At 41.6% G+C, this 18,964-nt stretch overlaps 1 protein-coding gene across 6 annotated transcripts in view; it reads left to right on the top strand.

The window, feature by feature from the left end:
- STARD9 (StAR related lipid transfer domain containing 9) overlaps positions 1-18,964 on the top strand; it is a 127,111-nt gene that overhangs the window by 71,657 nt on the left and 36,490 nt on the right. For all 6 annotated transcript variants that reach the window (XR_003795793.1, XR_003795795.1, XM_029236885.1 and 3 more), the window contains exons 8-16: positions 4,532-4,601; positions 6,031-6,103; positions 9,032-9,099; positions 10,172-10,269; positions 10,687-10,896; positions 11,062-11,159; positions 12,296-12,373; positions 12,796-12,867; positions 16,533-16,712. Coding sequence is in view for 4 of the 6 variants with exons in the window: in XM_029236885.1 (XP_029092718.1) it covers positions 4,532-4,601; positions 6,031-6,103; positions 9,032-9,099; positions 10,172-10,269; positions 10,687-10,896; positions 11,062-11,159; positions 12,296-12,373; positions 12,796-12,867; positions 16,533-16,712 (947 nt within the window). In the remaining 2 variants the exon portion in view is untranslated. The remainder of the gene's footprint in view (positions 1-4,531; positions 4,602-6,030; positions 6,104-9,031; positions 9,100-10,171; positions 10,270-10,686; positions 10,897-11,061; positions 11,160-12,295; positions 12,374-12,795; positions 12,868-16,532; positions 16,713-18,964) is intronic.

Genomic DNA, 18,964 nt, shown 5'->3' with positions numbered 1-18,964 from the left:
CTTGTCGATTTTCATCCTTTTTTCTTTCCTAATATATTTATTTACAGCTATAAATTTTTCTGTAAATATAACTTTAGCTGCACTGCACACATTTTAATGTGTAGTATTTTTATCATTATTTAGTTTAAAATTGTATGTAATTTTCATAATTTCTTTTTTGACCCATGGGTTATTTAGAATTGCATTTCTTAATTTTCAAATATTTGGAGATTTTATAGTTCTATTTTATTATAGGTATCTAGTTTAATAGAATGGCATTCAAAGAACACTCTCTATATGATTTCATTTAAAAAATATATATGTATAACAATTTGGTTTGTGGCCTAGCATATGGCTAAGTTTTGTAAATTTTCCACGTGTTCTTAAAAATAATTATGCAGTAGTTGGGTATAGCATTTATATAATACTATTTGTCAAGTTTGTTATTTGCGTTGCTTAAATCTTCTATAACCCTATTGATTTTTTTTTGCTTGTTTTATGAGATAATAAGAAAGGCTAGTTAAAATTTCCTGTTATGACTATGAATGTCTTTTTCTCCTTTTAATCCCAGCAATTTTTGTTTTATATATTTTGAGACTTTATTATTATGTACATACAAAATTAGAATTATTAAATCTTCTTGATGAATGCTTCTATCGTTTTGAAGGATCCCTCTTTATCTCTAATAATGCTTTGCCGTGACGTCTACTCTACTTTGTCAGGAATTACTATAACTACTGTAGCTTTCTTTTGGTTAGTGTTGGCATTTTAATCTTTTTTATACTTTCTCCCTTTCTATAGCCATATGTTTTAGATGTGTTTTTTTTTTTTAAATAAAATATTTGGCTTTTGCTTTGTTTTATCTAGCATCACAATTTTGGTCTTGTAATTTGAGCATACTTCAAGCATATTTTGGTCTGTTTATTTTTAATATAATTATTAATTTTATTTGGGTTTAATTCTGTTACATTGTGTTTTCTCTTTACATTGTTTTATGTTCCTTTTTCTCTACTTTCATGATTTTTGAGTTGGTTAATTTTTAAAATTATCCCATATTTCTCCTCTTTTAGCTTACTGTTTACACATTGTCTTATTATTATTTTAGTAGTCATTGTAGAGATTACAGCATGGGTCATTGACTTATCAAAGTCTAATATTGTGGTCTAAACTTTTTTTTAAATCTCCTGCCTTCTGTCTGGTATTTTCCTTCAGCTAAAAAATAATCTTTAGTATTTCCTCTAGTGTGAGTCTGCTGTTTACAAATTCTCTTGGTTTTCAGTTGATTGAAAATAACTTTATTTCTTCTTTATTCTTAAAGGAGAAGTTCACTAAGTGTAGAATTTTAAGTTGGTGGTTATTTTCTTTCAGCAATTAAAAATTATTCCACTGACTTCTGCCTTCCATTGTTTCTGTTGAGATGTTATCTTAATAATTCCTTTAAGGTTTTTCTCTTTGTCTTTGGCTTTTAACGGTTTAGCATGAAGTGCCGAGGGATAGATTTTTTTTTTTTTTTTATTGTGTCAGGCTTCCTGAATCTGTGGTTTTATATCTTTTTTTGCAGACATTTCTAAGCCATTACTTCTAACATTGCTTTTACCCCACTCTCTCCTTTTGGAGCTCCAATTACAGGTGTGTTATATATACTTTATGATTCTTACCCTCTCTTATATAATGCTTTGTATCTTTTGGCTCTCTGTGCTTTATTTTGGTTGTATGTTTCTGACATATGTTCCTGTTCACTAATTGTTTTTTTTACTTTTTTATAAATTTATTTATTTTATTTATTTATTTTTGGCTGCATTGGGTCTTCGTTGCTGCGCATGGGCTTTCTCTAGTTGCAGCGAGCGGGTGCTACTCTTGGTTGCAGTGTGCGGGCTTCTTGTTGCAGTGGCTTCTCTTGTTGCGGAGCACGGGCTCTAAGTGTGCGGGCTTCAGTAGTTGTGGCACGTGGGCTCAGTAGTTCTGGCTCGCGGGCTCTAGAGCGCAGGCTCAGTAGTTGTGGCACATGGGCTTAGTTGCTCCACGGCATGTGGGATCTTCCCGGACCAGGGCTCGAACCTGTGTCCCCTGCATTGGCAGGCAGGTTCTTAACCACTTCACCACCAGGGAAGCCCTCACTAATTGTTTTTTAAGCTATGTCTAACCTGCTGTTAAACTTAGATACTGAGTTCTTTTTTTCACTTACAGTAGTTCTTACTTCCCAAATCTACATTTGATCTTTTTATTATAGTTTCCAATTTTCTCTGAGATTTTATAATCTTGTCTTTAGCCCCTTGAAAATAGTAAGCACAGTTACTTTAAAGTTACTGTAACTCCAGTATCTGGATCTTTCTTAGGTCTCTTTCTATTCCCTATTATTTTTGCTGGTTTTCATTTATGTTGTCAGGTCTACTTATGTGTCTGGTTTGTTATAATTTTGTGCCAGACAGTATTTGCTAAATTGCTTATAGAAGTCATTTGTAAGTCTAGAACAGTGATATCTGCCAGTACAGAAGACTTTTATTTATTTGTGCCAGGTTCCTGCACACATTAGTGATTCAGAATCACATCAGTCCAATTTAAGGACTGAGAATGTTCAAAGCTGAGCTGTAATCCCTTCAGAGGCTATTTACTTCTAATTCAACCTTATTCCTGTGTTTTAACCCTTTGGGTTTCCAACCCAAAGAGGTGGGGTGCCATAGGGCCCACTCCAGGTGGGCTGTGGACTGCAGTCTGTGTCTCCCTAGACCTGTGAGTTTGTCAAGAGAACTGCTGTCAGCCACTTCTCAAGGTTTGGCAAATGCTCTCAGAGGAGAAGTGTCCCCAAATGCCAGCTTTATCTCTCTGGACTTCCATCCTCCCCCAGTATATAGCCTGGAAATTTTTCACTGTCTCATCATCCCTCTGTGCCTTCACACTGATATCTTTTATATTTTGTCCAGCTGTTTCTAATAGTCTTTAGAAGGGTTGGTTTATATTATGTAATTTGCCATTACAGAAAGCAGAAGGTCTCTATCCTTGGTTATTTTTTTATTTTTATTTTTTTGGCTGCGCCGGGTCTTAGTTGCAGCACACAGGATCTTTGTTGAGGCATGCAGGGTCTTTTAGTTGCAGCATGTGGACTTCTTAGTTGTGACATGCAGACTTCTTAGTTGCGGCATACGAACTCTTGGTTGCGGCACGCATGTGGGATCTAGTTCCCTGACCAAGGATCAAACCCGCACAGAGTCTTACCCACTGAACCACCAGGAAAGTCCCTATCTTTGGTTAAATTTTTAAAATTCTTTTTATTATAGAGAATTTTGAACATTTTGAACAAAAATAGACTAGTATAATGTACCCCCATTTCACAGTAACCCATAACCCAATAACCCTTTGCAAATTCTGCCCTGTCCACATTCCTGTCCACATTCTATATTATTCTGAGGCAAATTCCAGATGTCACATCAATTCATCTATAAATATTTTAGTATGTAGCCCTAAAAGATAAGGTATGTCTTTTTAAAAAATCATACCCAAAACTATTATCACATCTAAATAATAGTAATAATTCATTAACATAAAAAAATCCAGGGCTTCCCTGGTGGTGCAGTGGTTAAGAGTCCGCCTGCCGGTGCAGGGGACGTGGGTTCGTGCCCCAGTCCGGGAAGATCCCACATGCCACGGAGCGGCTGGGCCCGTGAGCCATGGCCGCTGAGCCTGCGCGTCCGGAGCCTGTGCTCCACAACAGGAGAGGCCACAACAGTGAGAGGCCTGTGTACCGCAAAAAAAAAAAAAAATCCAGTCAATGTTCAAGTAACTGCTAATTTTTAGTGTAAGTGTATTCAGCTCATCAGCCCATAAATTTACTTTGGTTCCTGAATCTCTAATACAGAGATTCTCTAGCACAGTTGTGAAGGCCTTTTTTGACTTGGTGGGTAACCAGCCATAAAGGTTTACTTTCATGCCCTTAAGCTCTCTTTACCTATCTAAAGCCTGCCCATTCTACAGTGGCTAAATTCAAGTCTCACTTCCCCCATGGAGCTTTCCCTGACCACTCCTCTGATCTCCTCAACATTTATTATCTTTCTAGTCCTGTGGCACTTGGCCATATTATCTTGTATCATAAAACTTCTCAAGATTGTAAACTGTGGGAGGATAAGGACATGTGTACTGTATGGTTTGTATGTCAAACCAAGTCCACCATTTTGTGGGGCACGTAGCCCTTGTCTGCCTCAGGAATTTTGTGAGGGCCAAATGAGGTAATTTATGAGAACTTTTCTTATAACCTATATAGCAAAATTGTAAGGAATTGTTATTGCTATTCTTTTCATTGTTGTTAGCATAACTGCTACATGAATTCTAGACTATAATGTCTGTGTGGGCCTATGTTCCCAGAGAGACTGTCACAATACCTGACAGTAGGCTTCCAATAAATATTTGTTGACTTAATTTATTATCTGAATTAAGTTGTTCCCTCATTCTTGTCTGTCAACTGATATGAAATAGGATGATAAATTTAATTACCTACAGGAAAAGGTTAAACTTTGCCAAAAAATTTTAATTTCTTTTTTCCTCCTTACAAATTGGATAGGTTTATCTCAACACGTAGTTACCAGCTATAAGCAAGTAATTCAGCTCTTGGAGGAGGGAATAGCAAACAGGTAACAGGTTTGTTTGTCCTTGTCATTCTTTCAGTCTCATTCTTATTTCCTGTGTTCTCATCCCCCTTCACAGTGTATATTCTCTGTGCAGCTCCCCACATCCACGATCAGCAGGCCTTTCTCAGAACAGAAGTGTACCCAGTGTAGGGGGCAGTGGCTGAGATTTAGTGCTCTTCTCACTAGTGGTGAAGCTGGAGTTTGTTTTGGGTATAATAATATTAGGCAGTAAGCCCAGAGTATTACTCTATGCTTTGTCTTATAATACACAACTTCTGCTGTTTTTCATCAAAGAACAGATTCTTGCCTGCACTGTCCTCTCCTTGATAGAGGTGATATACTTTAATATAGCTTATATATAGTTTAAAATGTTTCAGAAAACCATTTTTCTTCTAGTTTTGCATACTGTAAAGGTTACTCAAAAAAAGACTGTTTTGAATCTGCTATGAAATACTATTGACTCTCCTGAAACCTATTGTAAATTGTGATAATACTCTATTTTTAGTTACTATGAAATACCCAGAATGTTATTTTACACCCCCAAAATAGCCTTTTTTACCTGAAAAAAAATTGGGGGAATTTAGAGTCTTCTACGTACCCTATTAATAACACGTCTGAGTTAATTGAACATAAAGGAAGAAATTTAAATTTCACATTCTATTCCTTGGCTTTCATGGAACTATTCTGGAGACACTTGCTTCATGTCTTCAGGGTACCCTGAGCTCCTTGATCTTTAAGTGTCAGGCCTCACCTTGTCCTTCTTATCCTTGAATAAATCAGCCTCTAGGTTTTGACTCGTTTCTTCAATTCTGTAACTCCTCTGAGAACAGAAGTCAATGAGTTGGTCTTAAACTGAGGCAAGATTGACTAAGATTTAGATGAAGGGAAGACTCCTTTGACTTTAAGGGTCAAGATTGGAATGAATCTTTCAGGGAGCCTATGAATTCTACCTGGCTTAAGCATGATGTTCATGTAATTCAAGATCTCATTTTAGCCCTTTCTGGCACTATAAGATTAATATTCTGTGTTTAATCATGACTTACTTTCTCTGTCTTTGAGCCTTCTTCTCCAGCAAGCTCTCTACATCCATTTGTCTTATTTAAATGGGTCTGTTCTAGGGATATTCTTACAGGTTGATGACTCTTTAGTATCACGCTTTCAACTCTGATTTTTAACTTCTATTGCTTAAAAAAAGTTCTAATTGTGGTTTAATATGAAGCTACACTCGCTTTTATTCTCAGATATCAGGACCTAGAGCACTGCTCCTGCCCTCTTGGGGCCACTCTCCTAACAATAACAGACTAAATAACGTGTGTTTCATGATCCTCACTTGTGAACCTCAGCACTAACATCTCTTGTGTTCCCCATGGATCCTTAAAGATCACCATGCATAAACAATCCTTGTCCTAATTTTCTTCCCTTATATACACAGAATCACAGCAGCAACCCATGTTCATGAGGCCAGCAGCAGATCCCATGCCATCTTCACTATCTACTATACGCAGGTTGGTTACCACTTATATTTTCTTAGATTTCTTCCTTTCATTGTCCCTTTTGACTGATTTCCTGTCTTCCTATTTCTTTTTCTTTCTTCCTGCCTCTCCCTTTATAGGTCCTCTGATATGACCTAACATTATAAGTAGGACCTACACACAGTCTACTAAGCTACACACTCAGAAAGTGTAGAGGCATTTCGTAAAGACTAATCAAAATATCTTTGACCTACATTTTACTTTTAACATTTCAAAGTACTTTAATATCTATATGATCAGTCTGGGCATTTAAAATGAAAATAAACATTAAAATTAAAAAGTAGGGACATCCCTGGTGGCTCAGTGGTTAAGAATCCGCCTGCTAATGCAGGGGACATGGGTTCGAGCCCTGGTCTGGGAAGATCCTACATGCCACAGAACAACTAAGCCCATGTGCCACAACTACTGAGCCTGCACTCTAGAGTCCGTGAGCCACAACTACTGAGCCTGCGTGCCACAACTACTGAAGCCCGCCTGCCTAGAGCCCGTGCTCCGCAACAAGAGAAGCCACTGCAATGAGAAGCCTGCGCACCACAATGAGGAGTAGTCCCTGCTCACTACAACTAGAGAAAGCCCGCGTGCAGCAGCAAAGACCCAAAGCAGCCAAAAATAAATAAGTTAATTTAAAAAAAAAAAAAAAAAAGCAACTGTAAGGGCTCCACATGTTGGATTCAGCATACAAAGACTTCCAAGCAACTAATATAAATATGTTCCAAGAGCTGAAGGAAACCATGTTTTAAAGAATTAAAGGAAAACATGATGATAATGACTCTAGGGAATTTCAATAAAATGATAGAAATTATTGTAAAAGGGGGAATTCTGGAAATGTACAATAACAGAAATGAAAAAATCACTAATGGGACTCAAGCGCTGATTTGAGATGGCAGAAGAATTAGTGAAGTTGAAGATAGACAAATAGAAATCATCCAATTTGAAGAAGAGTAACTGAAGGAAAATGAACAGAGCTGCACAGACCTGTGGGACATCAGGTGTGTCAACATAAGTGTAATGGGAATCCCAGAAAGAAAGAAGAGAAAATAGGCATAAGAAAAAATTGAAAAATAATGGCCAAAAACAATTGCCAAATTTGTTGAAAGTCTTTAGTGTACACTTTATTCAAAAATTAACTCAAACTGGATTGTAGGCACTAATGTGAAACCTAAAACAATTAAACTCATAGAAAATAACATGGGAGAACATTTGTGACCTTGGATTAGGCAAAGTTTTTTTAGATATGGCACTAAAAACACAAATTGAACAAAAGAACAAATTGAAATTTGGAATTGGTCAAAATTTAAAACTACTGCTCTTCAAAAGACACTATTAAGAGAATAAAAAGAAAAGCCACAGGGAGAATTTATTTGTAAAACATATGTCGGATAAAAGACTTGTATCCAGCATATATACAGAACTCTCTAAACTCAATAATAAAACAACTCAAAAAAATGGTTAGAAATTTTGAACTGATACTTAACTAGAGAAAATATACAGATGGCAATTAAGCACTTGAAAAGATGCAAACATCATTAATTATTAGAGGAATGCAAGTTAACACCAAATGAACTATCACTACTCACCTTTTAAAATAGCTAAAATTAAAAAGAATTATTATACTAAATATTGGCAAGATTGTAGGAGCTGGAGTTCTCATACACTATACTACTGGTACAACAACTTTGAAAAAGAATTTAATAGTTTCTTTAAAAATTAAACATATACCTACCATATGATTCAGCCATTGCGCTAGGTATTTTCCCAAGAGAAAAGAAGTCATATGTCCATACAAAGACTTGTACACAAATATTCATAGCAGCTTTATTTGTAATTGCTCAAAGCTGGAAACAACCCAATGTCCATCAAGAGTTGAATAGAGGGCTTCCCTGGTGGCACAGTGGTTGAGGGTCTACCTGCCGATGCAGGGGACACGGGGTCGTGCCCCGTTCCGGGAAGATCTCACATGCTGCGGAGTGGCTGGGCCTGTGAGCCATGGCCGCTGGGCCCGTGAGCCATGGCCGCTGAGCCTGCGCGTCTGGAGTCTGTGCTCCGCAACGGGAGAGGCCACAACAGTGAGAGGCCCGCATACCACAAAAAAAAGAGGTGAATAGATAAACCATGGTACATTCATACACTGGAATACTACTCAGCAATAAAATTGAACTTTTGACACATGCCTCAACCTGGATGAATCTCAAAATAATTATGCACAGTGAAAGAAGCCAGACATTGTATGACTCATCTGTGTGAAATATCCTGAGAAGACACATTTATAGAGATAGAAAATTGAGTGGTGACCTAGGGCTGGAGATGGCAATGGAGATTGATTGCAAATAGACTCGGAATTTGGGGAGTTATTGGAAATATTTTAAAACTGGATTTTAGTGATGGATGCACAACATTAAAATTAAGCAACAGCAACAAAAACCCCATATTGAATTGTTTTAAAAAAAGGAAAGATTGTTTTGCTCTTGAGGGCTGGATGCCTCTGGATAGAACAGAGAGAGGCAGAGTCCTGCCCAGCAAGTTAACAGGCTGTGACTCAGGTTAACAAGAGACAGAGCCCCATCATCCACCCCTCCAAACCTGCTATGGATCTCTACTGATGGGTCAGAGCCTCCTGGAGAAGAGTTGAGCATTTACCCGGTAAACCGTGCTAGGGAGACTTCGTGGGGGGTTGCCCACCTACCCTATGGAAGTTTTGCTCACATTTTTAATGATGGCAGGACTCAGGGCTTACTGATTGTCAGATATTGAGAGCTCATCTGGTTCAGAACACATTAGAATACAGATTTCTTGAGTGAGTGGGCTAAAAATCCGAATATCACCTTGGTTAGGAGGGTGTCATGGGAAAAAAACAACATATTGTTCCAAGTGACAAGCTTTAAATATCTTTTCTCCCTTTAGGCAATCCTGGAGAACCACCTCCCCACTGAAATTGCTAGCAAGATCAACCTTGTGGACCTAGCAGGCAGGTAATTAGGATCTCAAAGCCAAGTGGAATTACTCCCTTGACAATGACCTTGTTCTTGCTCATTTTACGGGGAATAAACTTTTCCCCACCTTTTACACATTTCAGTCATCCTGAGAAAATTACAAAAGAAACAAATGGTTTGAATGCTAGGTTAAGAAACTGTAGTTTTCCGAGGGCTAAAAAATTTTATGTTAGGGGTTCTCAATCTTAGCTGCCCATTAAAATCACCTGGACCTTTTAGAGCTCCCAATGCCTAGGTTGCACCTCAGATCAAATAAATCAGATTATTAGTGGAGTCAGAGGGAGTGCTGGCAGTGTATAGCCAAGATTGAAAACCAGTGCTCTAAGTAGAGGGGACTGAGTTAGCGTGCTTTTTTCCTTTGACCTAATATTGATTTTATGCAGTTCTACACATTTCTTAAAAAAAAAAAAAAAAAGAGCTTTAAAAAATACTGTGGCATTGGGGAGAAGATACTGCCTTTTTAAGTATTAAAAGGAAATATGAATTGTACTCATTTACATATCCAGAAAGAAGAAACTTTCAGGAATAATGTGGTCAGAAAAAAGTGTAACATGAAATAAGGCATATTTTCTTATTTTAAAACTGCTAAATAATTAATATGGTACACCACTCCCTTAAAAGCTTAAGTGCTTTCTGGAGAAATTGTATCAGCCAACTGGAAGTGTGAATTTTTAATATTTCACATTTACTTAAATAAGGAATTTGAAACCATTAATGACACAGCATAAAGCCATTAATATGTGAAATTAAAACAAAAGGGGAATTGTATATACCAAAAAACTATGTTGGTATCATTACTGTGAATAAGTATTAACTCAAAATGCTCTGGCAGCCAAATGTAATGAATTGTTTGATTTTTATTGCCTGAGAAGCAGAAGAATGCCAGTTTGTTACATGATGGTAAGATTTTTTCTGGAACTGAATTCTAAGGAATTTATTATGTGGATCTTTTACACAAAGTGCAACATAATGGATAGTGTTTTTCAACAGCATTATAAGGATAGTGTCTTCTTGTTCACTTTTGTTTCTCTTTTCATCCACTGTGTTTTAGTGAAAGAGCAGATCCCAGTTACTGTAAGGACCGGATTACTGAAGGAGCCAATATCAACAAGTCTCTTGTGACTCTGGGGATCGTCATCTCCACCTTAGGTATTTTGACGGTAGCCTGGATTATCAGAGTGGGAGGGGAGACTTTGAAAAATAACTCAATATGTTTTCATTTTGTCAAAATGGAGTAGATACTTAAAAGGTTCTTTCTGATAAAGTTTACCTTCTGGCTTCGGGCATGAAAAATTGATATTTGTAGTTTTTGAACACAATGTGACCATCATCCTACCACTCTCATTCCAAAAAGAAGGGAGACTACAAAATTGTTTGTCTTAAATATTCCATCTCTTGAGTCCAGAGTCTAATTCAGGGACCACACTTAAAGCATCCAGTCATATGCAGAAAGGGATTAGGAAGTGTGATGCTAAGTCTACCTTCTCCAACCATTACTTTGTTTTAATGCATTTGTTTCGTAATTCCTTTTTTTTCTTCCACTTTTATTATTTTTTGTCTTTTAAGCCCAGAACTCTCAGGTATTCAACAGCTGCCAGAGCCTTGGCAGCACAGTGAGCGATGGTAGTGACAGTGGGATCCCTAGCTCTCCTTCCAGGACCAGCAGTGGAGCAGGACCTTCCCAGAGGCAGTCTTACATCCCCTACCGGGACTCTGTGTTGACCTGGCTGCTGAAGGACAGCCTCGGAGGCAACTCCAGAACCATCATGGTTGCCAGTGAGTAGGCTGCTGGAGCTGGTTCTGTGTTGAGACTGGTGCTCTGCCACTGCCGCCCATTTCATCAAGGGTCTCAGACAGCCTGGGCGACGGCAGCAAGGCCAGTGGTCATGGGCTGGGTTGGAAAGGCTTGGCGTGTGTTTTAACCTTCTCCTTCTACCCCAGCCGTGTCTCCTGCACACACTAGCTACAGTGAGACCATGAGCACGTTGAGATATGCATCCAACGCCAAAAACATCATCAACAAGCCACGGGTAAATGAGGTGAGACCTTCATTTGAAGTCCTGGTCTGGTACAGCAGTTTACTCCAAGTTCTCCTTTTTTCCTCTCATTTGATTTCCTTCTCTTTGTACTCACCCCAGCTGCCAGACTTGTTCTCCAAATGCCGAGGGAGTGAAATTCTTTCTTTCAGTGTCATACCGTTCTCTCATATCTCAACTGGCTTCATTCAGTTGCCTTTTTTGAATAATTTATTTTAGATGTTTATCTAAGGCCATTGGTTTTAAGAGCCCTTGTACACTGTTGCCACTCGAGGAAAGATCATTTAAAAGTGTCTGTGTTCACTGCCTTTATTCCAAGTTTATGTTGCTCTGTGCCTTTTTTCATATGCAAATTGCAGTGCCGTCTCTGTTTTGGGTAAAAGTTGCATATGAGGAATCCTTTCGTCTTGAAAGTGGAATTAATAATGAGAATATTCCAAAAGTTCCTCATCTACTTTGCAGTTTTGGTGAAAAGTTCCAGGGCAGGGATCACAAATGGGTGGCCCACATACAGCCCATTTATGGACTGTTTTAGAGGGCAGTGTAGGGACTTCCCTGCGGTCCAGTGCTTAAGACTTCGCCTTTCAGTGCATGGGTGTGGGTTCGATCCCTGGTCGGGGAGCTAAGATCTCACATGCCTTGCTGCCAAAAAACCAAAACATAAAACAGAAGCAATACTGTAACAAATTCAATAAAGACTTAAAAAAAATAAAGGGCAATGTAATTTGTCAGGTACTAAGTTTAGTCACACTCAATACAGGAAGATTAGCACCTTACATGCTCTAGCATTTGTATTATATTACCTACCTGACCTCCTGCTCTAGGCAGTGATTCTCAAACTTAAGTGTGTATCAGAATCGCCTGGAGGGTTTGTTAAATCACAGGTGGGTCCAGCCCTCAAGAGTTTCTGATTAATAGGTGTTGGGGCATTGCGGGAGTGGGGGTGGTCCACAGAATTTGCATTTCTCACAAGTTCTTAGGTGAAGTTGCTGCTGATCCTGGGACCACACTTTGAAAAAACTGCCCTAGAAGTTACTCCAAAGGAGTAATCCGCTTCTTCCAGGCTAATTGCGAGTAGCATCTCACAGCCATTCGGGGCCTGATATCAATCAGTGGTGACCGAGTTCTCTGTGTTTCAGGATGCAAACGTGAAGTTGATCAGAGAACTCAGGGAAGAGATTGGAAGACTGAAAGCCATGCTGCTGAGCTTTGAGCTGGTATGTGGGCAGTCAGGACTTTTCTGTCCTCCAGAGCCCCTTCTCTTCTGCAGGGTATCTGAGCCCTCTGCATTGTGTTCTCAGTCAGGTGACGCTTGTAGAGCAGAGGCCAGAGATAGGTTGGTGATTACTCTGATTACCTGTGTAGTTTCAGATGGGGTGGGCACCCTCTCACTGTGTCCTCTCTGCTGTCCAAAGGGCATTTTCCTGAATGGCCCTTGTCTGTATGTGGGCAGATACGGGGAATGGGGCCCTCCAGAAAAAATTTCCTTGAGTTCTCCTTCTTTGTACCAATCTGAGCCCAAATACTTAGGCTTCTGATTTGTTTCTGATTTTAACGATAAAGTCTTTCCTTTATCTGCATCTTTTCCTTCACAAGAGTGAGGGTGGGACCCATGAAGCACATCTCTCTCTTTGTGCAGAGAAACTTCCATTCATTGAATGAGGGAAAGGATGAAAATCTGAAGGAGCTGGCTCTCCAAAATGAATTGAAGGTGGGTCTGTTGGGGAGACTCAGTTGTGCTTCACATCACCTTGGAAACAGATCTGACCTCCCTCCATCATTCCTGGGCCAGAACTGCTCCCCCACCAGGACAGAGAGGTTCTGTGTAGAGACAGCCTTTGTCTCCATTGAGCCTTGAGTTGGGGGATGTGTTTGTCATAGGGCTGGTGACTGGCTTTCTGACTCTGCTTTGTTTTCCCAGGGGATCATGATAACTCCCTTCAGATAGTGACAGTAGCCTAGGAAAAAAATTATTTTCTAGTAAATAAGTAAATCAATGACATGTATTCATTGAACATCAACTAGGTGCTCAGCACAATGCTGCAGGAGATACAAAGAAGTCCCTGCCCTCAGATGGCTTGCAGTCTAGTTGGAAGCACATTTAGAGAATGATTAAATGAAATAACTTACGTGAGTTAGACGTAAAGAGCTTAGGAAGGAAGAAATCAAATGTGGCTTGGAATTTTCAGGGCCAGCCTCAGTGCTGCAGTTGGAAGGCAGAGAACTTGAACTAGACCTTGGAGGATGGATAGGGTCTGTTAGATAGGGAGATGGGCAGAGGTATTGGAGTGAGGGAGGGGTAACAGAAGCAAAGCCACGGAAGTGAGAGAAGGGCTGGCGTGAGACACATGGACACACGGGGTGTGAGGGCAGCGAAACTGGCTAGGATATGTGCTCCTGGTAGAGAGGAGCGGAGGGTAGGGGAGGAGAGGTCCAGTTCAGGAGGTTTGAACTTGACATGAACAGGGTTACTCATAGCTTCTTGAACCCAGTTAGTGACATGATAAAGGAGTATATTGGGGAAATTAATATGACAGTTGCATGTAGAATGGATTGAGGGCTGGAAGCAGAGAGATCAACAAGGAAAGAGACTGTTGTTGTGACCCCATGAGGGTGAGGACATTTTGGGAGATTGAATCAAATGGTGATTCCCAGAGACTTTTTTTTAAAAAGTCACTTGTGTTAAGTTTTTTTTTTTTTACTTTGTTTTTTTTGGCCGTGCCACACGGCATGCAGGATCTTAGTTCCCTGATCAGGGATCGAATCCGTGCCCCCTGCATTGGGAGCACAGAGTCTTAACCACTGGACCACCAGGGAAGTCCCCCAGCGACATTTAAAAGGAAGAAGTAGCAGGCATTATTTGGTGACAGGTTAGATTTAGGTCTTGCAAACAAATGTCCCCATTTCCAGTACTCTACTGGAAATGCTGCATCATCCTTATATGTTATTAAAGTATCCTGACTATGTCAATATTTTGTTACCCAAACTAATCTTTAGGACTACTTCACATATCCAGAAGTTTCTCAAAAATTCTGTATTTAGCTATATGGTCTGATTTTTGGTTCATTCCAGGCACATTAGCATTTTTACTTTATACAGGCCGGCAGACCTGGACTTGAACCTGCCGCTTGCTAGTCTTACAACCTTAGGCAGGTAGGAGTGGGTGATGAAGGCTGGCCAGAGGGGAGGTGTCCTCTGCAGCGCCTCCAGGGGGATGTGCCCTGCCACCTACCTCTGCCAGGGCCCAATCCAACCCAGCCCTTCACGGGTACCCTGTAGTTTTCAAACTTCAACTCAATGATTATAACATTAAAAAGAATGTTTTGGGAATTCCCTGGTGGTCCAGTGGTTAGAACTCTGTGCTTCCACTGCTGGGGGCACAGGTTCGATCCCTAGTCGGGGAGCTAAGATCCAACAAGCTGCGTAGGGCAGCCAAAAAAAAAGAATGTTTCTAGAGTCATAAAATACTTGTACCTAAACTTGGCATGATTTTTTTTTTCTTAAGCTTTCTCTTTATGAGAGAAGGACTTAGCTGAATCCAGTTCCTTTTCCTGGTCTTCCTCAGTTCTTCCACTCCCAAAAGAAGCTTCCTGCCTTGATAACAATTTCCACCGTAAGAAATAAAAAGGACCCTATATTCAACATTGTTCCTTCATGTTTCCCAAGTGGGCTTAGCTTAAGGCCTCTAAGCCTTGGTGTGTTTATTTTTTTTATTATTATTATTATTTCTTTTTTTTGTGGTATGCGGACCTCTCACTGTTGTGGCCTCTCCCGTTGCGGAGCACAGGCTCCGGACGCGCAGGCAGGCTCAGTGACCATGGCTCACGGGCCCAGCCGCTCCGCAGCACGTGGGATCTTCCCGGACCGGGGCACGAACCCGTGTGCCCTGCATCGGCAGGCGGACTCTCAACCACTGCGCCACCAGGGAAACCCCAGTGTGTTTATTTTTAAAACTCTGTTCCTGATCCATAATAAGCTCTCAGTGTTTTTTTAAATTAATTTTTATTGGAGTATAGTTGATTTACAATGTTGTGTTAGTTCCTGCCGTACAGCAAAGTTAATCAGTTATACATATACATATATCCACTCTTCTTTAGATTCTTTTCCCATATAGGCCATTACAGAGTATTGAATAGAGTTCCCTGTGCTGTACAGTAGGTCCTTATTAGTTATCTATTTTATATATAGTAGTGTGTATTATATATGTCAATCCCAATCTCCCAATTTACACCACCCGCTGCCCTCAGTGTTTAATAACATTAGTTATTACTGTTGTTATTTTTTTATTGTGTGGTAGTTCAGACCAGTTTCATAGTCTTCATTCTCCCTGGGGAGACCCGTCTTGGTGCTTTGTTGGTGTTTGAGGTGCATACAAGCTTATATTAGAACTCAAGGTGCTGCACCTTGGGAAAGAAGTTCACAAGAGGACTCCCAGTATGGATCACATAGGAGGGGGGTGGAAAGGGGAATTTAAACATATCAATAGATACGTGACTCAAATCCCAACTAATTTTTTAAAATTAATTTATTTATTTTTGGCTGCATTGGGTCTTCGTTGCTGTGTGTGGGCTTTTCTCTCGTTGTGGCGAGCAGGGGCTACTCTTTGTTGTGGTGCACAGACTTCTCATTGTGGTGGCTTCTCGTTGTGGAGCACGGGCTCTAGGCACACGGGCTTCCGTAGTTGTGGCATGTGGGCTCAGTAGTTGTGGCTTGCGGGCTCTAGAGCGCAGGCTCAGTAGTTGGTGGTGCACAGGCTTAGTTGCTCCGCGGCATGTGGGATCTTCCCGGACCATGGATTGAACCTGTGTTCCCTGTATTGGCAGGCGGATTCTTTTTTTTTTTTTTTTTTTCCGGTACGCGGGCCTCTCACTGTTGTGGCCTCTCCTGTTGTGGAGCACAGGCTCCGGACGTGCAGGCTCAGCAGCCATGGCTCACGGGCCCAGCCGCTCCGCGGCATGTGGGATCTTCCCGGACCGGGGCACGAACCCGTGTCCCCTGCATCGGCAGGCGGATTCTTAACCACTGCGCCACCAGGGAAGTCCCCAAATAATTTTTTTTTTTTTTTTTCCAAATAATTTTTAAAAATAACATTTATGGTGCTTTTTTTTTTTTTTATAAAAACAATACATGCTCATTGCAGAAAATTTTAAAAATAACATTTATTGAGTTTCTATTTATAAAAGTAACAGTTGCTTTTTGAGGAAAACTTAGAAAACAGAGAGAGCTCACAGAGGTGCAAGGGCCCATGTGCGGCCTTGAATAGTCACGGGGAGGAAAGTGAGGAAGTGATGCCGTGAGGAATCGGGGCAGATGGCGCCGGACTGTTCATCTGCTCCCTGTACTGAGTGTCCAAGACCACCTCCTCTGTCTCCTCAGATTGACCAGCTGACTAAAGACTGGGCCCGTAAGTGGAACGAGTGGAAGGCCCTCGTGGAACATTACAGAGTGGACATCAACAGGAGGAGGGCTGGGCTGGTCATCGACTCCAGCCTGCCACACCTCATGGCCTTGGAGGACGATGTGCTCAGCACAGGTGTCGTGCTCTATCACCTCAAGGTGAGTGGGCGGGCGCACCCCCCTCTCTCCTTAAGCCGTTGGCCCCAGAGGTCAGGGAGGGAAAAGCCGGCAGCATCAAAAGCCGCAGAGCTGCCCTCAGGTGTGCCCTCAGGAAACTGGGCCTGCCAACCAACTGATGTTTTGTTTTTGCATGAATCCAGCAGAAGACTAGTAATCAGAACAATCATTTGGTTTTCAGCTGCTGCTACTGTCTCTCTTACTTTTGTTCTCTATGCCTAAATCTCCTTGTTTTAAAGTAAGAATAATGCTGCTTGTATTCCTTATCCGGCTCCCTGAAGCACGGGAGTGCAGTCATGGAGGTGAAATCCTAACCTCGAAGTTCCGGCAGCGCTCCTGAGCACTCCCCGCAAATACAGGCTGCTCACAGACGGCTTTCAGAGACTAAAGGGATCAAAAGATCTGAAACAGTTCCCTTCCCGTACTTTCCCACTTCATTCAACCCCCCTTCTCCATTACTAGGTTTGCCTGGGAAAGAAGAGAGGAAAGAGGGAGTAGATTTAGGAAGCTTCAAGAAAGCGTGCAGGAGTCCAGAGAGCTGGGGGGTGAGGGGTGACCAGGGCGTGACATGCAGCCACCCACAGAAAATAGAGTGATGTGAAGGCCTTCCGCAAAGACCTCGCTGCCCTGGTTCTTTGTCACCTGGAGGCCAGGGCCTCACTTCTGAATGAAGTGTTTTGAGGGTTAGCGACCCATGTAATCCTGTCCTCATCAAAAGTGTGTCCTCATTAAGACTGTCTACTATAGAAGGACAGTCCCCATGGATGGCTGAACATACTTTACATGGCCCAAATCCCTATGCTCACTGAAAATCCAATCTTCATTTTCATAATTGTCCCCAGCACGTTAAACTGACATTTAAAAGGAACAGAGTTTATGGGGATGTGTGACGCTGCTGTCATCCCTGGAGAAATCAAATTGCTATTGCTGCAGTACATGTGGTGGGAAGATGTCGGCCCATCTCACACATTTAGAAAGTCTGTGTTCTGAGGATAAGCCCTCAGGGAAGTTGTCAGAGACTGAGCCTCCCAGACAGAAGGTTAAAGTAGCTTCTTTTTTTGACACAGTATAAATCATCTCAGTGAAAATGCCTCAGGCAGAAGTGGCTGTTACCTTAATAACAAATTTGAACACCGAAGGCTATCAGTCATTCCATTTGTCAGAACCATGGGGAGAGGTTGGAGATCAAGGAGACACCAGATGGATTAAAATGCTCAGTATTTGAGTAGAACTGATCTGATATATTGATTGGAGGTGGAGTGAGTGGATGAAGTTAGATGTCAAGTGGCAGAGCTTAGGGTAGCCACAGAGGGTTGAAGGATGATGGGGAGATTGAGTTGGAGGCGGGAGATGGACGATGCTGGAGTGCTGGTGTCCTTGCCAAGTCAGTGCACTGGGGGTCACTCCCTCCCTCATGTTCTGGATGTGAACCTGGGGAAACAGGATTTCAGTCTACTTCTAATCATGGCATTTCTGCAGGTTTTGTACCCATTTGCCCCCTTTTTGTTTGTTTAGATCCTGGTTTGGGTAGTAGTGTAACAGTAGTCACTCAAGATTCTCTGTTTTTATTTGCTAACTTGGTTCCAGACCCAGAACTAGTCCCTCGCAGTGGCCTGGGAACTGTTTGCCTGAGTCACCTTGGGAAGCACCTTAGGTGGGGAGCAGGCAGCAGGAAGGGAGGGTGGAGCAGGTTACTGATATCCTGGACTTCATCTCATAACTGCCTTTGTGCTGCTGCCCCTCCCAATAAACAGGCATAAAGAGGCAGAGGGGCAGCAGGCACAGGCGCCAGCTCAGCCCATGTTAAATGAGATGCCAGCACATTTTGGGGTAGTTTCTGCTCTGCAGATCTAGAAGTTGGGATGTACTGTGGCCTTTATTCCTTTGGGAGGAATGTGCCTCATCATCAGGGCTGACCTTGAACCCCTGAGAGTGGTCTTGACCCCCCTCCCTCGATTCTGGATGGCGGTGTCTGGAGACAGGCATCCGTTGGATCGTGTGATCCTCAGTGGCTGAGAGGAAAAGCCTGGGCTCTGGCTGGTTGTGGGTGTGCGGGGGGAGCCAGAGCCTTGTTCGTTCCTTCCAGGGGTCTTTCTCCTCAGGCGATTTTGGGAGAGCTGCAGGGCCCTCCTTTCTGGCTGCTGATAGTGAAGCCTAGTGCGGAACTTTCCAGTCACTTCAAAAACACCAGTCACCGGGCAGGTGGTTTGGCGAGGTTGGAAACACGTGGGCAC

The sequence above is a fragment of the Monodon monoceros genome, unplaced genomic scaffold (assembly GCF_005190385.1).
Source record: "Monodon monoceros isolate NGI ecotype Baffin Bay Population unplaced genomic scaffold, NGI_Narwhal_1 Super_Scaffold_21, whole genome shotgun sequence".
In the NCBI taxonomy this organism is placed as follows: Eukaryota; Metazoa; Chordata; class Mammalia; order Artiodactyla; family Monodontidae; genus Monodon; species Monodon monoceros.
The sequence above is the reverse complement of the archived record's forward strand: the minus strand, read 5'-3'. Positions and strand labels throughout refer to the sequence as shown.